At 45.9% G+C, this 23,351-nt stretch overlaps 1 protein-coding gene across 2 annotated transcripts in view; it reads left to right on the top strand.

Moving 5' to 3' along the window:
• LOC147109620 (DNA repair protein RAD51 homolog 1-like) overlaps positions 1-23,351 on the top strand; it is a 120,284-nt gene that overhangs the window by 52,443 nt on the left and 44,490 nt on the right. For both annotated transcript variants that reach the window (XM_086003712.1, XM_086003713.1), the window contains exon 4: positions 17,336-17,453. In XM_086003712.1, the coding sequence (XP_085859838.1) occupies positions 17,336-17,453 (118 nt within the window). The remainder of the gene's footprint in view (positions 1-17,335; positions 17,454-23,351) is intronic.

Consider the following 23,351-nt stretch of genomic DNA (forward strand, 5'->3'; position numbering starts at 1 on the left):
GTGTGCAAGTACACAGATCCCTGAAGGCGGCGGAACAGGTGGATAAGGTGGTAAAAAAGGCATATGGGATACTTGCCTTCATTAGCCGAGGCATTGAATATAAGAGCAAGGAGGTTATGATGGAGCTGTATAAAACACTGGTTAGGCCACAGCTGGAATACTGTGTGCAGTTCTGGTCGCCACACTATAGGAAGGATGTGATAGCGTTAGAGAGGGTGCAGAGGAGGTTCACCAGGATGTTACCAGGGCTGGAGCGCTTCAGCTATGAAGAGAGACTGGGCAGATTGGGTTTGTTTTCCTTGGAGCAGAGGAGGCTGAGGGGGGACATGATTGAGGTGTACAAAATTATGAGGGGCATAGATAGGATGGATGCTGAGGAGCTTTTTCCCTTAGTAGAGGGGTCAATAACTAGGGGGCATAGATTCAAGGTAAAGGGCGGGAGGTTTAGAGGGGATTTGAGAAAGAACTTTTTCACCCAGAGGGTGGTTGGAGTCTGGAACTCACTGCCTGAAAGGGTTGTGGAGGCAGAAACCCTCACAACATTTAAGAAGCATTTGGATGAGCACTTGAAATGCCATAGCATACAAGGCTACGGGCCAAATGCTGGAATATGGGATTAGATTAGACAGGGCTTGATGGCTGGCGCGGACACGATGGGCCGAAGGGCCTCTATCCGTGCTGTATTACTCTATGACTGTGCAATAATGTAAAACGAGTGAAAGCGAATCGGCAGCCCGTTTTACATCAGCTGATATTTATTTCCATTGGAGAGATGTAAAACAGGCTGCCGATTCGCTATCACTTATTTTACACGATCAAAGTCAGAATTATCCCCAGGAATGAAAACTACGAATGATTAATTTTTCCCCTGTGGAGTCTGCCATTTTATTTTCAAATGATGTCCTATTGTAGCTCCTCTGTGCCTCAGAAAATGCTACTTGGGATGTGTCGAAGTATGTTTGTTTCTTTTTAGTCTTAATTTCCTCTGATTAAAGTTTATTGTTTTTCGTACTGATGTAATATGAATCCTGTAGAAAGTTAAATATTGAAATTTAGGATCTGATGATTCGGGGAATCTATCAAGAGTAGGTGAATCACACCAACCAGCTTTGATGTGTCTGGTCAGGACTGCGTTAACGGATCTCAGGTGGACTGCTGTATAGACTTGACAATTGTCATCATATCACTGAGTTTGGGGGGGGTGGGGAGTTGACAGTTTGTTTCTGAACACTACTTATCGATCCCTGATGGAAGCATATGCGAGTGGACACTTGGGGAGGATCGAATCAGGCTTGGCTGTGATTCCCCCGAGTCAAATAGCCTAGACTTGCGTGTGAATAATGAACATCCCATGGTGAGGCTAAGTTGGGGGGAGCTTTGGAGAAAGGGAAAAAGAAATGAAAAAAGTATTGGGAGCTTGCTTTGTGTTTTTCAGCATAGAGTTGTAATTCAAAAATTACAATTTTGCCATCTGATTATGGGCATCGTGCCAATGGCACTAATTATAGGAAATGCCAGTAACACTTGTTGCATTTTAATTAAAAAAGACCACATATCTCAACTTAAAATGCTAATTACTGGGTCTGAAGTGGAAGTTATTATCAAAGTGTGTGGGTTCCTGTGCTAGGCTGACTGGAATTAGTATATATTGCAAAAGCCACACTGTCCACAGCAGTAATATACAACCATTTGTTGAAGAAAATCCAGTCCATTTTTTTTGAAAGGCTACCTACAATTTATCTGATCGTGTCTGTGGATCAGGGCATTAGAGATTGAAAATTGATTGGGGGGAAGGAGAGTGAGATGAGTATCTATTCTTCTATCTAATTCTGACATTGTTTCGTTGGTTTGCTGGGGAAGAAGAGAAGCTGGGGGTAACTTTCCTCGAGAACCATACCCAGCTGTGTAAAAAATCATGCACTTCCTATCCCCGAATGTTAATTTCTGGAACCTTTTTTCATGTCTGCATTTATCGTGGAAACTTCCTATGTAAACATTTATAATGGTAATCCTAAGGAAACACTTTATAATGGGTGAAATCCTGTTAATATTTTGCGTCGCATTCTGTTCATGAACCAGTCACATCACGTGGAATGCTTTTTGAAAAAATGTTCATCCACCTCATTTCTTCAATGAAATTTCTAATGTCTAGATTAAGGTTTTTACACTTAGCATCACAGAAGGTACAGCACAGAAGGAGGCCATTCAAACAATCAAATTTGTACCAGCTGTTAAACTGGAGCCATCCACTCTTCTCCCATTTCCCAACTCTTTCCCCATATCCATTTGTATTCTTTCTTTATAACCCTTGTCCAACCTTGCAAAGCCTGCTTCTAACTCCTTCCTAAAGCACATGAACAGAACTGTCCTGGCACACCAACTGTTTCAGCCTGTCCCACCCAACTAATTTTGTCTTATCTTGACTCTATTTTTCCCGTCCCCGCCTTATATAGTCCAGCCCACCCATACTGGTTTAAAAACAGAAAATGCTGGAAATACTCAGCAGGTCAGGCAGCATCTGTGGAGGGAGAAACAGAGTTAACGTTTCAGGTCGATGACCCTTCGTCAGAACTGGAAAAAGCTGGAGATGGAACAGGTTTTTAAGCAAGTGTAGGGGGAGGGGAGGAAAGAACAAAGGGGAAGGTCTGTGATAGGATGGAAGGCCGGAGAGATTAAGAGACAAAAGGGATGATGGTGCAAGGCAAAAGGAGATGGTAATGGGACAAGTTAAGAAACAAAAGATGGCTCCAGATGAAGTGTAAATGGCATTGGCTGAATGATCGACAGCTGCCATGTGAGAGAGAGAAAAAAAAAATAATGGAAAAAAAGATAGGGGCAGAGGTTATGGTCTGAAATTGTTGAACTCTGTTGAAGGCTGTAAAGTGCCTAATCGAAAGATGAGTTGCTGTTCCTCAAGCTTGCGTTGAGCTTCATTGGAACAGCGTAAGAGGCCGAGGTCAGAGTGGGAGTGGAGCGGGGAATTAAAGTGACAGACGACCAGAAGCTCGGGGTCATCCTTATGGACTGAACGGAGGTGTTCCACAAAGCGGTCACCCAATCTACGTTTGGTCTCCCCAATGTAGAGGAGACCGCATCATGAGCAGCGAATACAGTATACTAAATTGCAAGAAGTACAAGTAAATCGCTGTTTCACCTGGAAGGAGTGTTTGGGGCCTTGGACAGTGGGAAGGGAGGAGGTAAAAGGGCATGTGTTGCATCTTCTGCACTTGCACGTGAAGGTGCCGGGTGAAGGGGAAGGGGTGTTGGGGTTGATAGAGGAGTGGACCAGGGCGTCACAGAGGGAGCGGTCCCTACGGAATGCTGAAAGGGAGAGATTGGGTTTATACTCGCCGGAGTTTAGAAGAATGAGAGGGAATCTCATTGAAACTTATAAAATTCTGACAGGTCTGGACAGACTAGATGCAGGAAGGATGTTCCCGATGGTCGGGGAGTCCAGAACCAGGGGTCACAGTCTAAGGATAAGGGGTAAGCCATTTAGGACAGAAATGAGGAGGAATTTCTTCACCCAGAGAGTGGTGAACCTGTGGAATTCTCTACCACAGAAAGCAGTAGAGGCCAATTCATTAAATATATTCAAGAAGGAGTTGGATATATTTCTTCAGGCTAAAGGGATCAAGGGATATGGGGAGAAAGCAGGGACAGGGTACTGAATTTGGATGATCAGCCATGATCGCATTGAATGGCGGAGCAGGCTCGAGGGGCCGAATGGCCTACTCCTGCTCCTATCTTCTATGTTTCTATGTGTGGGGATGTCCTTGTCTACCTCCCTATGAATTTTCAAACATATGAAATGGTCAGCCCAATGTTTGGCATTTCATGGAAAATACAATACAAATTTAATTTTAAAATGGCCCACAAATGCAAAATACTGCAGATGCTGGAAATCTGAAATAAAATGGCCCTGTGGGTTTTCTTTAGTGGTCTAAAGTTAGGGTGAGCTTGGTTCGCTGGTGGCACTTTCATCTGAGTCAAAGTTGTTGGATTCAAGCCTCACTCCAGGACTTGAGCACATAATCTCGGTTGACCCTTGAGTACAACATCAATTTGCATTTATATAGTGTCTTTAACATAGAAATACGTCCCAAGGCGTTTCGCAGAAGTGTAATCAAACAAAAGTTGACATTACGAGGCACTTTTCAGGCTTCTGGCCTCAACATTGAGTTCAGCCACTTTGGATCTTAATTACCACTCCCATTTTTCTTGAACATGTAGAGAATGGGGGGGGGGACTGTTACTGGGGTTATTGTCTCTGGCCAGTCAGAAGTATCTGAGCTGCTCCAGAGCCCTGTGCGTTTTCGAATTGCTCCCCTTTTCTGGTTCTGACCGCCGGATTTATTTCAGTAGCGATACAGACAAAACGAGACTTGTGGTTGGGTGCAAAGAAGACCAGTATTTATTGAAAATAAGAATAAATTGAAAATAATGATGAATACAGCACACCTTTGCTTAATACAGCACACCTTTGTTTAATACAGCACACCTTTGCTTAATACGGGAGGAGAAATGGACACATCGAGGGAAAATTGACTAAAATTACAATTTAACAAAGTCCCCCTTTAATTCCCACCCCTAATACATATCTAGGTTGCCTTGTAAAGGGCCAGAAAGTTTTATGCTCACCAGTAAACGGCTGCTCCGTGCCCCTGCGGTCTGTCTTGGATTCTTCACCGCCCCGAAGTAGAGATACCCCAGTAATTCAAAGTAACTGCTGGTATTCCACTTCTTGGGCGGGCTGCTGAGCTGTTCCTCTGTAGGCAGGGCACGGAGGCGAGGTGAGGCGGCAGCAAGAGAGAATGGCTTCCTGAGGGGCTATCTTTATACCCCATTGGGAGCCGTTGTCTTCGCGCCCAAATCTGGATGTATCTGGGCTATACAAAAGGGACCGAACTGCCCCCATCGACTGTAATGGGTTTGAATGTGTTACCCATTCATTTGAACTGGTTTTCGACCAGTTTGAAATGTCCCACTGAATCCTTAAGTGTTGAGTCAACAGCACTCAAGTGGTTTGTAAATAATCCATTGTTCTGCGGTCACCGCCCAACCACAACTGATTGACAGCTTTAAGTACTTAAGCCCTTGAGTCAACATTGTAGAGGGCTGGTAAACAAACAACCCTTTCTCCTGTGAGTGAAACTTCCTAAACTGCAGTTGATTGACAGTTTCAAGCACTTCATGCATTCACACAGGCTGGTGTTTTCAAATCCTTTGTCAGCCAGCGATGGGAGAGGCTGTCTTTGTCTTCTGCCACGAGGCCAGACAGCCATTTTGATACCCTGGGTTTTTAAGGTATATTCCACCCAGGTTTTCTTTAATCAAAAATAATCTTCGGGGGCTGTAGAAATTTTCCAAAATTCTTGCGAACCTTACAAACATTCTATGACCATTTACACCTTGCCATTGGACCTTGCTCTGTCAAGCCCGTGTAGTAGCTGGCGTGCAACGGCCACCCCACGATAAAGTAATTCACGTACAGGCATTTTACACCCCTTTAAAATGAAGTTCGGGACCTGGAACGTCGGGACCCTCATGGACAGCTCCAACAGCGACAGACCAGAATGCCGTACTGCTATCATTGCCCGGGAGCTCGGACGTTTCAACATTGACATCGCTGCCCTAAGCAAGACCCGGCGGGCAGGGGAAGGCCAGCTCAAGGAGCAAGGCGGTGGTTACACCTTCTTCTGGAAAGGCAATCCTGAAGAACACTGCCTCCATGGGGTAGGCTTCACCATAAAAAATGAGCTAGTTGGACGTCTCCGACTCCCCTTGCGGAATAAACGAGCGCCTCATGACTCTTCGGCTCACCCTAGCCAGGAACCAGTGCGCTACGGTCATCAGTGCGTATGCCCCAACACTGGAAGCCACAGATGAGACCAAAGAGGAATTCTTTTCCAGCCTCGAACAATCCCTGTCCTGAGTCGCAACTGGCAACAACCTGAACCTCCTTGGCGACTTTAACGCCAGAGTTAGAAAGGACACAGACCTCTGGGGAGGTGTGATCAGCAGAGAGGGGGTAGGGAAAGTAAACTCCAACAGTACCCTCCTCCTGACGAAATGCTTAGAATATGGCCTTGTCATAACCAACATCTTGTTCCATCAGAGAGACGAGCACAAGGCTTCATGGCAACGCCCTCGCTCCAAGCACTGGCATCTGCTGGACTACGTCGTCGTCGGAGCGAGTGACCACAAGGGCGTCCACGTCACCCGCGCCATGACAGGAGCTGACGACTGCTGGACAGACCACCGCCTGATCCGCTCTGTCATCTCCATCAATGTAGCCCCAAAACAGCGGCGGCAACAGAAACAATGCCGCAGGAAAATCAACGCTGGAACACTAAAAGACCCTAAGAAAGCCCTATTCAGCCTGCGCCTCACAACCAACGTGATGACTCCCAGTGATTCAGAGACAGAGTGTCCACAGTGCCTGATCTGCACTCGAGGCCTCCGTAATCAGCACCTGTGAATAGACGCTCGGTCACTCGACCAGGAAATACCAAGACTGGTTCGACCAGGAGATCCAGGAGTTAATAAGCCGCAAGTGAAAGGCATTCCTGAAATGGAAACAGCAACACAACTCGTGAGCAAGAAAGCAGCTCTACAGACACCTGAAGGCCGAGGTCCAACAAAAAACTCGCGACCTAAAGAACAGATGGTGGGTGGAGAAAGTGCAGGAGATCCAGGAGCTAGCCGACAACCATGACGTGCGTGGCTTCTTTAGCGCAGCCAAGACTGCCTACGGCCCAAGCACCCAAGGTCCTACCCCAGTGCGGGCCGAGAACGGAGAGGTGCTCATCAAGGACAGAGAGGCAGTTAGTGCCTGCTGGAAGGAGCATTTTAAAGACCTCCTTAACCGAGACTCTGTCTTCGACATGAGTGTCCTCAACTCCATCCCGCAGCATGCTACCCGCCACCACCTCAGCACAACCCCAGCCCGGCATGAGGTTGAAAAGGCCATCCGACAACTGAAGAACAACAAGGCCTCAGGAGCAGATGGGATCCCCGCCGAGGCACTAAAGCATGGTGGAGAAGCATTATTGGTGCGAATAAATGAACTCATTTCTCTTATCTGGAAGGAGGAGAGCATGCCAGGGGATCTCGGCGATGCCGTAATCGTGACCATCTCCAAGAAAGGTGACCAGTCCGATTGCGGTAATTACAGAGGAGTTTCCTTGCTGTCTGCCACAGGGAAAATCATCAAGAATCCACCTCAATCGCCTTCTCCCACTGGCTAAAGTGCTCCTCCCAGAATTGCAATGCGGATTCCGCTCACTAAGGGGCACAATGGACATGATCTTCACCGTGCGTCAAATACAAAAGAAATGCAGGGAGTAGCACCAACCGATGTACATGGCCTTCTTTGACCTCACAAAGGCCTTCGACACTGTCGACCGTGAGGGATTATGGAGTGTCCTCCTCAAATTCGGCTGCCCCCAAAAGTTTGTCCCCATCCTCTGCCTGCTTTACGATGACATGCAAGCTGTGATCCTGACCAACGGATCCACCACAGACTCAATTCATGTACGGACTGGGGTTAAGCAAGGCTGTGCCATCGCACCAACGCTCTTCTCGATCTTCCTTGTTGCAATGCTCCATCTCACCCTCAGTAAGCTCCCTGCTGGAGTGGAGCTAATCTACAGAACAAACGGGAAACTGTTCAACCTCCATCGCCTCCAGTCCAGATCCAAGATCGTCCCATCCTCTGTCATCGAATTGCAGTGTGCAGACGACGCTTGCGTCTGCGCACACTCGGAGGTCGAAATCCAAACCATCGTCAACATCTTCACTGATGTGTACGAGAGCATGGGCCTTACACTAAACATCCGTAAGACAAAGGTCCTCTACCAACCTGCCCTGCCTCTCAGTACTGCCCCCTGATTGTCCAAGGCCTCATCGTGGATTTTGATAATGTGGACCACTTTCCATACCTCGGGAGCCTACTGTCAACAAGGGCAGATGTCAATGACGAAGTCCAACACCATCTTCGGTGTACCAGTGCAGTCTTCAGTCGCCTGAGAAAGAGTGTGTTTGAAGACCAGGACCTCAAACCCGGCACCAAGCTCATGGTCTACAGAACAGTAGTGATTCCTACCCTCCTGTATGCTTCAGAGACATGGACCATGTACAGCAGGCACCTCAAAGCACTGGAGAGGTACCACCAATGCTGCCTCATCAAGATCCTGCAAATCCATTGGCAGGATAGGCGCACCAACGTCTGTGTTCTCGCTCAGGCCAACATCCCCAGCACCGAAGCTTTGACCACGCTCGATCAGCTCAGATGGACGGGCCACATCGTCCGCATGCTCGATACGAGACTCCCAAAACAAGCGCTCTACTCAGGGCTCCAACACAGCAGGAGAGCCCCAGGTGGGCAGAGGAAACGCTTCAAGGACACCCTCAAAGCCTTCTTGAAAAAGTGCAACATCCCCTCCGACACCTGGGAATCCCTGGCCCTCAAAGTGGAGGAGAAGCATCCGGGAAGGCGCCGAACATCTCTAGTCTCTTTGCCAGTAGCAAGCGGAAGCCAAGCGCAAACAGCGGAAGGAACGCACGTCCTCCCAAGCACCCAACCCACCCGTCCCTTCAACCACCGTCTGCCCCACCTGTGTAGGTCCCGCATTGGACTCATCAGTCACCTGAGAACTCATTTTTAGCGTGGAAGCAAGTCATCCTCGGTTCCGAGGGACTGCCTAAGAAGATGATCTGTTTCCATACTTGTCCCATTATCAGCTCCTACTGCCTTGCTCCATTATCCCTTTCATCATTTAATCACTCCTGCCCTCTACCCTATCACGGACCTTTCCCTTTTGTTCTTTTCCTTGGCTCTGTACTTGCATAAAAGCTGTTCATCCACAGCATAAAAAATAGGAGCAGGCGTAGGCCATACGACCCCTCGAGCCTGCTCCGATATTCAATAAGATAATGGCTGATCATCGACCTCAACTCCACTTTCCCGCTTGATCTCCATATCCCTTGATTCCCCATGAGTCCCAAACTCTATTTCTCTGCCTTGAATATACTCAAAGACTCCATATCCACAGCTCTCTGGGGCAGAGAATTTCAAAGATTCACCACCCTCTTGAGTGAAGAAATTCCTCCTCATTTTGGTCTTAAATGGCCTACCCCTTATCCAAAGACTATGCTCCCTAGTTCTAGACACTCCAGCCATCGGAAGCAACCTCTCAGCATCTACCCTGTCAATCCTCTTCAGAAGCTTGTATATTTCAATAAGATCACCTCCCATTCTTCTAAACTCCAGAGAGCATAGGCCCATTCTACACAATCTCTCAAAATAGGACAGCCATCTCATCCCAGGAATCAATCCACTGAACCTCTGTTGCACTGCCTCCTTCCTTTAGATAAGGAGATCAAAACTGTGCACAGTACTCCAGCTGTGGTCTCACCAATTGTACAATTGTAGCAAGACTTCCTTACTCTTATAATCCAACCCCCTTCCAATAAAGGCGAACATGCCATTTGCCTTGCTTATAGAAACATAGAAGATAGGAGCAGGCCATTCGGCCCCTCGAGCATGCTCCGCCATTCAATGCGATCATGGCTGATTTCCAAATTCAGTACCCTGTCCCTGCTTTCTCCCCATATCCCTTGATTCCCCTTAGCCTTAAGAAATATATCTAACTCTTTCTTGAATATATTAAATGAATTTGCCTCAACTGCCTTCTGTGGTAGAGAATTCCACAGGTTCACCACTCTCTGGGTGAAAAAGTTCCTCCTCATCTCAGTCCTAAATGGCTTACCCCTTATCCTTAGACTGTGACCCCTGGTTCTGGACTCCCCCACCATCGGGAACATCCTGCATCTACCCTGTCTAGTCCTGTTGGAATTTTATAAGTTTCAATGAGATCCCCTCTCATTCTTCTAAACTCTAGCGAATATAAGCCTAATCGACCCAATCTCTCTTCATGCGTCATTCCTGCCATCCCAGGTATCAGCCTGGTGAATCTTCGCTGCACTCTCTCCATGGCAAGAACATCCTTTCTCAGATAAGGCGACCAAAACTGCACACAATACTCAAGATGTGGTCTCACCAAGGCCCTGTACAACTGCAGCAAGACATCCTTGCTCCTGTACTCTAATCCTCTCGCTATGTAGGCCAACTTACCATTTGCCGCCTTAACCGCCTGCTGCACCTGCATGCTTACCTTCAGCGACTGGTGCACAAGGACACCCAGGTCTGGTTGCACTTCCCCTTTTCCCAATCTATTGCCGTTCAGATAATCTGTCTTCCTGTTTTTGCCACCAAAGTGGATAACCTCGCATTTATCCACATTATACTGCATCTGCCATGCATCTTCCCAATCACCCAACTTGTCCAAATCATACTGAAGTTTATCTGCATCCTCCTCACAGCACACACGCCCACCAAGCTTTGTGTCATCTGCAAACTTGGAGATATTACATCTAGTTCCCTCGTCTAGATCATCATTAATATATATTGTGAATAGCTGGGGTCCTAGCACCGATCCCTGCGGTACCCCACTCGTCACTGCCTGCCACTCGGAAAAAGACCCATTTATTCCAACACTTCGCTTCCTGTCTGCCAACCAGTTCTCTATCCAAGTTAGTACCTTACCCCTAGTCCCAGGTGCTTTAACTTTACACGCTAATCTCTTATGCGGGACCTTATTGAAAGCCTTCTGAAAGTCCAAATACACCACATCCACTGGCTCTCCCTTATCTATTCTACCAGTTACATCCTCAAAAAATTCCAGTAGATTAGTCAAGCATGATTTACCTTTTGTAAATCCATGTTGACTTTGTCCGATCCTGTCACTGTTTTTCAAGTGCTCTGCTATTACATCTTTTATAATGGACTCTAGTATTTTCCCCACTACCGATGTCTGGCTTCCCGGTCTATAATTCCCCATTTTCTCTCTACCACCATTTTTAAATAGTGGGGTTACATTAGCTATCCTCCAATCCATGGCAACTATTCCAGAGTCTATAGAATTTTGGAAGATGACCAGCAATGCATCTACTATTTCTAGGGCCACTTCCTTAAGTACCCTAGGATGTCGATTATCAGGCCCTGGGGATTTATCGGCCTTCAATCCCGTCAATTTCCCTAACGCCATTTCCTTACAAATACTGATTTCATTCAATTCCTCCCTCTCATTAGACCCTATGTTCCCCAACACCTCTGGGAGGTTATTTGTGTCCTCCTTTGTGAAGACAGAACCAAAGTATGTATTTAATTGGTCAGCCATGTCTTTGTTCCCCATGATAAATTCCCCAATTCTGACTGCAAGGGACCTACGCTTGACTTCACCAATCTTTTTCTCTTCACATATCTATAGAAGCTTTTACACTCAGTTTTTTATGTTCCCTGCAAGCTTACACTCAATCTATTTCCCCCCTCTTAATTAATCCCTTTGTCCTCCTTTGCTGAATCCTAAACTGCTCCCAATCCTCAGGTTTGCTGCTTTTTCTGGCCAAATTATATGTCCTCTCCTTGGATCTCATGCTATCCCTAATTTCCCTTGTTAGCCACGGTTGAGTCACCTTTTTTGTTTTATTTTTATGCCAAACAGGGATGAACAAATTCTGTCGTTCACCCATGCGATCTTTAAATGTTTGCCATTGCCTATCCACCGTCAACCCTTTAAGTAACGTTCCCAATCCATCCTAGCCAACTCGCGCCTCATAGTTTCCTTTATTTAAATTCAGTACCCTAGTCTCTGAGTCAATTACTTCACTCTCCATCTTAATGAAGAACTCTACATATTATGATCGCTCCTACCTAAGGGGCCTCGCACAACAAGATTGCTAATTAATCCTTTCTCATTACATAACACCCAGTCTAAGATGGCCTGATCTCTGGCTGGTTCTTCGACATATTGGTCCAGGAAACCATTCCGTGTACACTCTAGGAATTGCTCTTCCACAGTATTGTTACTAATTTGGTTAGCCCAATCTATATGTAGATTAAAGTCACCTATGATAACTGCTGTGTCCTTATTGCACGGATCTCTAATTTCCCGTTTAATGCCATCCCCAACCTCAGCATTACTGTTTAGGGGTCTGTCTACAACTCCCACTAACATTTTTTGCCCCATGGTATTTCTCAGCTCTACCCATACAGATTCCACATCATTAGAACTAATATCCTTCCTTACTTTGTGTTAATCTCCTCTTTAACCAGCAATGCTACCCCACCTCCTTTTCCTTTTTGCCTGTCCTTCCTGAATATTGAATACCCCTGGATGTTGAATTCCCAGCCTTGGTCACCCTGGAGCCATGTCTCCGTAATCCCAATTATATCATATCCGTTTACATCTATTTGCGCAGCTAATTCATCCACCTTATTACGAATGCTCCTCGCATTAAGACACAAAGCCTTCAGCCTTATTTTTTTTAACACTTAGAGCTTTTAGAATTATTGTTTACTGTGGCCATGTTTGATTTACACCCTTGATTTCTCTGCCTTCCACTTTTGCTTCTCTCCTTCCTGTCTTTTGCTTCTATCCTTGCTTCCCTTTCCTCTGTCTCCCTGCACAGGTTCCCAACCCCCTGCCATTTTAGTTTAAACCCTCCCCAACAGCACTAGCAAACACTCCCCCTAGGACATCGGTCCCGGTCCTGCCCAGGTGCAAACCGTCCAGTTTGTACTGGTCCCACCTCCCCCAGAACCAGTTCCAATGTCCCAGGAATTTTAATCCCTCCCCCTTGCACCATTCTTCTAGCCACGTATTCATCTGAAATATCCTTCTATTTCTACTCTGACTAGCATGTGGCACTGGTAGCAATCCTGAGATTACTACCATTTGAGGTCCTATTGTTTAATTTGCCTCCTAACTCCCAATATTCAGCTTTTAGGACCTCACCCTATTTTTTACCTATATCGTTGGTACCTATATGCACCATGACAACTGGCTGTTCACCCTCCCCCTCCAGAATGCCCTGCAGCTGCCCCGAGACATCCTTGACCCTTGCGCCAGGGAGGCAACATACCATCCTGAGTCTCATTTGCGGCTGCAGAAACGCCAATCTATTCCCCTTGCAATAGAATCCCCTATCACTTTAGCTCTCCCGCTCTTTTTCCTCCTGTCCTGTGCAGCAGGACCACCCATGGTGCCAGTAAGTAGGTTGCTGCTGCCTTCCCCCGATAAGCCATCTCCCTCAATATCCAGAGCGGTATATCTGTTTGAGAGGGGGATGGCCACAGGGGACTCCTGCACTACCTGCCTGCGCCTACTACTCTGCCTGGTGGTCACCCATTCCCTTCCTGTCTGTGCAGATGTTACCTGTGGTGTGACCAGCTCATTAAACGTGATATCTACGATGTCCTCAGAATCGCGAATGCTCCAGTATGTATCCATTCGCAGCTCCAGCTCCGCAATGTGGCCTGCCAGTAGCTGCAGCTGGATACACTTCCCGCACACATGGTCTACAGGGACACAGGAAGTCTCCCTGATTTCCCACATAGTGCAGGAGGAGCATGCCACGGGGCCGAGCTGTGCTGCCATGACTTACCCTTTAATTAATTTAAATTAAATTAAATCAAATCAATACCACTAATTACACTACAATTAAATGATATACTCAAGGGCCCTTGTTTACTTGCACTCCCCGCTACGCAGCAGAGACCTTAGAAAGTATAACCACAAAATTAAGACCGTCTAAACTTTATAAACTATTAACCTTAACTGTCAAACTATAGAGTAATATTAATACTCACCTGGCCGTACTCACCCAATCTGCTGCTTCCTCTTGCCCGCGTCACTTTTTGAATCGTGACATGGCTCTGGAACGCCGTCGCTGGTCTGCGAGATTGGGAAGCCTCTGTATATTTAAAAAATAAATAAAAGCAAGCCCGCCAAAGTGAGTTTAAATACTCACTGTACCGCCACTCTCTGCTCCTCCCGTCACCGGCCTCTACCTGCATGCTAGCTTTCTGTGTTTCGTGTATGAAGTCACCTAAATCTCTCTGAACACCAACATTTAATTGTTTCTCTCCATTTTAAAAAACATTCTGTTTTTCTATTCTTCCTATCAAAATGAATAACCTCACATTTCCCTTCATTATACGCCATCTGCCACGTTACTGCCCACTCACTTAGTCCATCTATATCCCTTTGCATACTCTTTGGGTTCTCCTCATAGCTTACTGTCCCACCTAGCTTTGTATCGTCAGCAAACTTGGATACATTACACTCGGTCCCTTCATCTAGGCCATTAATATAGATTGTAAATAGTTGAGGCCCCAGCGTTGATCCTTGCGGCACCCCACTAGTTACAGCCTGCCAACCTGAAAAAGGCCCGTTTATCCCTACTCTCTGTTTTCTGTCCATTAACCAATCCTCTATCCATGCTACTATATTACCCCCAACCCCATGAGCCCTTATCTTGTGTAATAACCTTTAATGTGGCACCTTATCAAATACCTTTATACTACCTTTATACCAAATATACTACATCTACTGGTTCCCCATTATCTACCCTGTTAGTTACATCCTTAATAAACTCTAATAAATTTGTCAAACACGATTTCCATTTCATAAAACCATGTTGACGCTGCCTAATCATGTTATGATTTTCTAAGTGCCCTGATACCACTTCCTTAACAATGGATTCCAGCATTTTCCCAATGACTGATCTCAGGCTAACTGGCCTGTAGTTCCCTACTTTCTCTCTCCCTCCTTTCTTGAATAGCAGTGTTATGTTTGCTACCTTCCAATCTGCTGGGACCATTCCAGAATCTAGGGAATTTTGGAAGACCAAATTCAATGCCTGCACTATCTCTGCAGCCACATCTTTTAGAACCCTAGGATGTAGGGGATTTGTTGGCTTTTCATCCCATTAGTTTCTCTAGTACTTTTTGTGTACTTATATTAATTAATGTTAAGTTCCTCATCCTCATTAGACCCTTGGTTCCCCACCATTTTTGGTATGCTTTTTGTGTCTTCTACTGTGAAGACAGATACAAAGTATTTGTTTAACGTTTCTGCCATTTCCTTATTCCCCATAATAATTTCTCCTGTCTCCGCCTCTAAGGGACCAATGTTTACTTTTGCTACTCTCCTTTTTACATATTTGTAGCTCTTACAATCTGTTTTTATATTTCTTGCTAATTTTCCCTCTTTTTCCCTTTTTATCAATTTTTTGGTCATCCTTTGCTGGTTTCTGAAACTCTCCCAATCCTCAGGCTTACTATTATTCTTTGCAACATTATAAGCTTCTTCTTTCAATCTAATGCCATCCTTAACTTCTTCAGTTAGCCACAGTTGGATCACTTTTCCCGTAGAGTTCTTGTTTCTCAATGGAATGTATCTTTGAGAATTATGAAATATTTCTTTAAATGCTAGCCACTGCTTATCTACCGCCATAGCTTTTAATCTATTTTTCCAATCTACCTTAGCCAACTTGCTCCTCATACCTCTGTAATTGGCTTTATTTAAGTTTAAGATTCTAGTTTTGGACTTGGGCAAGTCGCTCTCAAACTTAACGCAAAATTCTATCATCACTCTGCCCCAGAGGATCCTTTACTATGAGATTGCTAATTAACCCAGTCTCATTACACAGTCCAAGATCTAAAACAGCCCGTTCCCTGGTTGGTTCCATGACATATTGTTCTAGGAAACTGTCCCAAATGCATTCCATGAACTCGGCCTCCAGACTACCGTTGCCAATTTGATTTGTCCAATCTATGTGAAGATTAAAGTCCCCCACGATTATTGCATTGCCTTTGTTACATGCTCCTACTATTTCTTGATTAATATTCTGTCCAACGGTATAGCTACTGTTAGGGGGCCTATATACTAATCACACCAATGTTTTCTGCCCCTTGTTATTCTTTATCTTCACCCATGCTGATTCTACTTTATGATCTTCCGAGCCGAGATCTTTTCTCTCTACTGTCCTTATGTCATCCTTGATTATCAGGGTTAAACCCCCCCCGCCCTTTCCATTCTGCCTGTCTTTTCAAAACGCTGGAACCTGTACCCTGGAACATTTAGTTCCCAGCCATGGTCACCTTGCAACCCTGTCTCTGTAATGGCTATTAGACCAGACCCATTTTCCAGTTCTGATCAAAGGTCATCAACCTGAAACGTTAACTCTGTTTCTCTCCCCACAGATGCTGCCGGACCTGCTGAGTGTTTGCAGCGTTTTCTGTTTATTAATCATGGAATCATACAGCACAGAAAGAGGCCATTCAGAAAGAGCTATCCAATTCGTCCCACTCCCCTGCTCTTTCTGCATAGGTCTGCAATTTTTTCCCCCCTTCAAGTATTTATCCAATTCCCTTTTGAAAGTTATTACTGAAACTGCTTCCACCACTCTTTCAGACAATACATTCCAGATCATCATAACTTGCTGTTTTTAAAAAAAACTCACCTCCCTCTAGTTCTTTTGCTAATGACCTTAAATCTATGTCCTCTGGTTACCGACCCTCCTGCCAGTAGAAACAGTTTCTCCCCATTTGCTCTATCAAAACCCCTCATAATTTTGAACATCTTTGTTAAATCTCTCCCTAACCTCCTTTTGCTCGAAGGAGAACAATCCCAGCCACTCTAGTTACCTGGTTGTTCATCTCATTGCTGTTGGTGAGAATTTGCTGTGTGTAGACTGTCTTGTTTGCCTACAAAAAACACTAAGTAATTAATTCACTGGCTGTGAAGTGTTTTGCTGCATCCTGAGGACATAAAAGATGCTGTTTCTTTCTTGTGCCATTAATAGTTCTAGCCTATATTTTACTTTCTCCTGTAACAAACCAGCCTAGAGCTTCGACTCTTTCTTGGCTTTCTGTGATATTTGTCATTGATCTAAAAATGCATTCTGAGCATTAATGACCTATTTTGTGACTTAGGAATATTTTGAACATCCCAAGCATCGTCAAACCTCTGTTTAACAACAGTCCAATGGACATGTTGTGTTCCAAGCAGGCAGCTCTTGGAAATCATATAAATCTTGTTTGCGAGTGATGCTGTATTGGCCTGGCGCTAGCACATTTAGAAAATACACAATCATATAAACAAAGTAGCTTAAGTACACCCAAGGGCAGAACATTATTGCTAAAACCCATATTTTATCAGATTTTAGTCTTTGAATCCAATATTGGATTGCTGAAAACTTGGACATAGATAACTAGTTTCTGGATTTAATTATGATTCTAAGGGTATTTCTGTGCCCATGGCAGTTAATGTTTGCTGAGGTTGGGAGAGTTTCTGCACTTTTGCATTTAAAAAGGAGATGTATAGCTTTTATTAACGCTTCATTATAAACATTGTGGTTGAATTTGAATGTTCTCCCATATCGCACAGCTGTTCCCTAGTCACACCTTTGTTTTCTTTTCCTTTAGGCTGAAGCAGCTAAACTTGTGCCGATGGGCTTTACTACAGCTACAGAGTTTCACCAGAGGCGCTCTGAAATCATCCAGGTCACAACTGGGTCTAAGGAACTTGACAAACTTCTCCAAGGTGTATATTACAATTTTATTCAAAAGTTTCTATGTGTTGGGGTAGTAGGGGGAGAGGCACTGAATGAATTGTAGGTTTGGTCATTTTTGAACTTCAGAAAGGAGGATCATGCTTGACACACTTGATGGAGTTCTTTGAGGTGGTGACCAATATGATGGAGGGGAGAAATCCAGTGGGTATGGTGTACATGGACTTTCAGAAAGCCTTTGACAAAGTACTACACAAGAAATTATTAGAGAAGATCAAGGAGTACGGAAGTAGAAGTGGAGTAGCAAATTGGATTAAAAACTGGTTGGAAGGGTGGTAACAGATTCTGAGGTAAGGGAAATTTATCAATGGTTGGAAATGTGTAGCAGTGTCTGTCGCTATGTACATCAATGATTTGGATATAAGGCTAGAGGGGGTAGTATCCAAATTTGCAGATGATACTAAAATAGGCATAGTAAATAATTCTGAGAACCAGAGGAAGCTACAAGGGGATATTGATAAAATGGTGGAATGTGCAAAGAAAAGGCAGATGAAATTCAATGTTGATAACTGTGAGGTGGTAAATTTTGGTAGGAAAAAATATTATAATATTTTTAATGGAGGCGGTGCATCACTTCAAGAGCCTTCTTACCCTCTAGGTGCCAAGTAGTTGCCTAGACTACATGACACCTAGTGGGTAAGTAGTCCCTTGAAGTGACGCATAAGGCATCACAACTGTATGGGTTAGGCTTGATCAACAACTTGTTTTTTCCTTTCCAGTGTCTTCATTTGTTTGTAAGTTTGTGTGACACAAAAGTCCAGAGGAATTTGGGGTTCAGGCTCAAATTACATTAAAAGCAGCACATCAAGTAGATAAGACCATTTAATAAAATAACAAATGGAATGTTTTACAGCAATAGGTATGGAATGTAAAAGTCAAGATGTTATAGTAAATCTATATCAGACCACAGTTAGAGTGAGCACTCTACTATAGGAAGGATGTTGAAGCAATAGAAAGAGTATAGCATGAGGAGAAGAGCCTGATGTTGAAAATAGGTGCGAAAGTTGTTGCACTCCTTGGGGCTGATATTGGTTGCCTTTCACCAAAATCCAAAAAGAAGTAATTTCTAAGTAAAATTTCTGCTTGAATCCAGAATAACGGAGTTGTTAAACAATTTTGTTTAGTTGTGTGTAATGCAGCACTACTGGAGTTGGAAGACTGAAGGCATGTGGTTCAATTACAGTAAACTTTACTCTCACCTGAGTCAGAAGGTTGTGGGTTCAAGTCCCACTCGAGGGACTTGAGCACAAAATCTAGGTTGGCACTGAGGAAGTGCTGCACTGTTGGAGGTGCCATCTTTCAGATGAGACGTTAAACCGAGGCCCCGCTGGCCTTCTCAGGTGACGTCAAAAAATCCTGTGGCACTATTTCAAAGAAGAACAGGGAAGTTCTTCCTGGTATCCTGGCCAGCATTCATCCCTCAACCAACATCAATTAAAAAAAAAAAAAGATCTGGTCAATATCACATTGCTGTTTGTGGGACCTTGCTGTGTATAAATTGGCTGCTGTGTTTCCTAAATTACAACAGTGACTCCACTTCAAAAGAACTTCATTGGTTGTAAAGTGCTTTGGGAGGTCCTGAGGTCACGAAAGGCGCTGTATAAATGCAAGTCTTTTCTTTCTGTATCTAGCTTATGGTCTACTTGACCTGAAATACTTCATGCTTATGCAGTCTGTAAAATGTGTGAGGGCTGAGGCAACAAATGCACCATTCTGTAGCACTAATATTGTTTGCCTTGATGAGCTACAAGTCTCACCAAAAATGTTAGAATCTGAAGTGTGCTTATAAGTTTTTATTGTTCAGCTCCTTGTGCTGAGATGTCATTTTATGTTGTGCATTTTAAGGATTACAGGCGTTAACATCCAGAAGGCTTTAAAATGTTAATATTCATATTGGTTTGTACATCTGGTCTTCATTCCACAAATGGAATACAAACCAGTAATTTACAGAAGGCCCTTGCTTAGGGTTGAAATAAAATCTTAACAGATTGTTGTATTTACTTTAATATGTTTTAGTGCAGTACTTTATAGCAAGCTTTGAGTTTTTTGTGCCAGCAATTGGGAAATGGTAAATGGAGGAGCAACCATGATTGTAATTGGTTGATTGCTTTTTTGACATTGTTAGGGCTTGTAGAATTGTATTGTGATGCATTTCTCCTCGTAATGCTATAGTTTAGTAGTTGCAGCAGGAAACTTGAAGTATTGCTTTTAAACCACTGCTGTATATTGCACATGCAGTGCATTAATCCTAATGTTTATATAAAAAATATTAATGTTTAAACTTTACTAGCATCTTGATTTTTAATAGCTGGAAAATGCACAAGTTCTTATTTTTAATATTGCATTTATAATTGCTGCTATTTGGGATACTGCGCACGAACAGTCTCAAGTAAATATTGCGTCCAAAAATATCATTTGTAACCAGAGCTACAAAACTAATGCATGGAACAGGGTTCAATTACCCAAAATAGTTTGTATATTTGGAAATTATAGGCTGAATTTTAAATTACTTGACACCCAGATTTTAAGCCACGACAGTTAATTTGTGGTGATCTGACTCCTCACTGATGATTGTGTTACGGTGGGTGGTGGGGGCAGGGGAAGAGGAGGAGGAGAAGAAAGAAAAGCAAGGACACAACACTATGATCACTGCAAGTAAAAAGAAGCCCGTCTTCCAGCAATGTTTACCACATGCTTGATTGTGGTTGAAGGAACATGCCTGTTCTGCCACAAGACATTACTTGTGCCGGCACGCAGTCTACATAGAGTGCACATGTTCACCCTTCTACCTGCCTAAATAGATTTTTTTTAGTGTGTTTGGGAACATGAAATCTATCTTGCTGACTGATATACCTATCAATTCGTCCAATAAAAGGCGACGAGTTAGGAACGTAACTAAAGGTTTTTATTGACTAAATAACAGAGCCCACCCTCGTGGGTGATCGGGTCCAACAAGGAGGAATACCAGCCAGTCGACTACCTTTATACCTGGGCAGGTAGGTGGAGCCATGGGCGGAGTCGGAGGTGGTCAGCCCAGGTATAACAGCGCGACAAGAGGCGACCTCGTATCGTGATACAACGGTGATAACAATACAACAGTGATAACTATAGTGTAACGATAAAGTGGTTTACCACATTCACCCCTTGTTTAGATTTGAGTCCGGCGGGGTGAAGTGTACTACCAGTTCTGGTATGTCAGTCTGTCCGGAGGCCTCGTAAGCCTCTCCGATCGTCGCAGCGGCGGTGCTGCATTATCCGGTGTTAGTGCTGGTGTCTGCGTGGTCGGCGAAGGCTCGTGGGGTTCCGGCATGCCGTCTACCTGGGCTGGAATTGGGGGGGTGGTGGGGGGGGGTAAAGGTGGTGTCTCCGGAGTGCCCGAGGGTGCGAGGTCTCGTAAGGAGACAGTGTCCTCCCGCCCGTCTGGGTAAGCCACGTAGGCGTACTGGGGGTTGGCGTGCAGGAGGTTCACCCTTTCGACCAGGGGGTCTGTTTTATGGGCCCTCACGTGCTTTCGCAGCAAGACGGGCCCCGGAGAGGTCAGCCAGGTTGGTAGAGTGGTTCCCGTAGTCGACTTCCTGGGGAAAACAAACATTCGTTCATGGGGGGTGGCGTTAACGGCAGTGCAAAGTAGTGACCGGATGGAGTGCAGCGCTGTCGGGAGGACTTCCTGCCAGCGGGAGGTTGGGAGGCCCTTAGACTTTAAGGCTAAGAGGACGGCCTTCCATACCGTCGCGTTCTCTCTTTCCACCTGGCCGTTCCCTTGGGGGTTGTAGCTGGTGGTCCTACTTGCTGCAATACCTCGCTAGTAGGAACTGACGGAGTTCCTCGCTCATGAAAGAGGAGCCCCGGTCACTATGTATATAGTTTGGGAACCCGAACAAGGCGAAGAGGTCGTTCAGGCATTTAATGACCGTGGTACTGGTCATGTCTGGGCAGGGGAAGGCAAAGGGGAAACGGGAGTACTCATCAACAATGTTGAGGAAGTACACATTACGGTCAGAGGACGGGAGGGGCCCCTTAAAGTCGATGCTCAGGCGCTCGAAGGGGCGGGTGGCCTTGATCAGGCTTGCTCTGTCCGGCCTAAAGAAGTGCGGTTTGCACTCGGCGCAGGTCTGGCAGTTCCTGGTTATGGTCCTGACCTCCTCGATGGAGTAGGGCAGGTTGCGGGCCTTAATGAAGTGGTAAAGTCTGGTGACCCCGGGGTGGCAGAGGTCGTTGTGGAGGGTCTGAAGTCTATCACTTTGCGCGCTGGCGCATGTAATTCGTGACAGAGCATCGGGGGGTTCGTTCAGCTTACCTGGCCGGTACAAGATATCATAATCGTAGGTGGAGAGCTCGATTCTCCACCTCAAGATCTTGTCATTCTTGATTTTGCCCCTCAGCTTGTTATTAAACATAAAAGCGACCGAACGTTGGTCGGTAAGGAGGGTAAATCGTTTGCCTGCCAGGTAGTGCCTCCAGCGTCGTACCGCCTCCACAATCGCCTGGGCCTCCTTCTCGACCGACGAGTGTCGGATCTCAGGGCCCTGTAGGGTCCTTGAGAAGAAGGCCACCGGTCTCCCCTCCTGGTTAAGGGTGGCGGCTAGGGCGAAGTCGGATGCATCGCTCTCGACTTGGAAGGGGATGGACTCATCCACTGCGTGCATAGTGGCCTTGGCAATGTCTCCCTTAATGAGGGAGAAGGCTGCGCACGCTTCCTCCGTAAGGGGGAAGGATGTGGACTTCATGAGGGGTCTGGCTTTGTCCGCATAATTGGGCACCCATTGGGCATAGTAGGCGAAGAGCCCCAGGGTTCTCTTAAGTGCCTTAGGGCAGTGGGGGAGGGGTAGCTCCATGAGGGGGCGCATTCTTTCGGGGTCGGGGCCGATGAGTCCGTTCTCTACTACACAGCCAAGGATGGCAAGGCGCGAGGTGTTAAACACACATTTCTCCTTATTGTAGGTGAGGTTCAGCCGTTGGGCTGTACGGAGGAATTTCTCCAGATTCACGTCGTGGTCCTGCCGGTCGCGGCCGCAGATGGTGACGTTATCTAGGTAGGGGAATGTGGCCTGCAGTCCGTTCTGGTCAACCATCTCCCTTTGGAAGACCGAGACCCCGTTGGTGACACCGAAGGGGACCCTAAGGAAGTGGTATAGGCGACCATTCGCCTCGAAGGCGGTGTACTGGCGGTCCTCGGGGTGGATAGGGAGTTGGTGGTAGGCCGACTTAAGGTCGATGGTCGAGAATATGCGGTATTGTGCAATCTGATTGACCATGTCAGATATGCGGGGAAGGGGGTATGCGTCCAGCTGGGTGTATCTGTTTATGGTCTGGCTGTAGTCGATGACCAGGCGATTTTTATCGCCGGTCTTAACGACCACGACCTGGGCACGCCAGGGGCTGTTGCTCCCCTCGATGATGCCCTCCTTCAGGAGACGCTGCACCTCAGAGCAAATGAAAGCTCTGTCCCCAGCGCTGTACCGCCTGCTCTTGGTAGCGACGGGTTTGCAGTCGGGGGTGAGGTTAGCGAACAGGGAAGGTGGCGGCACCTTGAGGGTGGATAGGCTGCAGGTGTTACGCGGTGGGCGGTTTAACCTTCGCTGGTTGTCGACTGTGAGTGGGGGGAGGGGTCCACCGTATGCTAGGGTTACACTTTGGAGGTGGGATTGGAAGTCCAGCCCTAGTAGGACGGCAGCGCAGAGCTGGGGGAGGACGAGGAGTTTAAAGTTTTTATACTCTGTACCCTTAACCGACAAGGTCACAGCACAGTAGCCGCTAATGTCCGTGGCGTGGGACCTCGATGCCATCGAGATTCGGTTGCGCGTTGGCAGGACAGGGAGGGAGTAGTGGCTCACCGTGTCTGGGTGGATGAAGCTCTCCGTGCTTCCGCT

Source organism: Somniosus microcephalus, chromosome 12 (assembly GCF_052327205.1).
Source record: "Somniosus microcephalus isolate GS21.2 chromosome 12, FLI_Smic_1.0, whole genome shotgun sequence".
Lineage (NCBI taxonomy): Eukaryota > Metazoa > Chordata > Chondrichthyes > Squaliformes > Somniosidae > Somniosus > Somniosus microcephalus.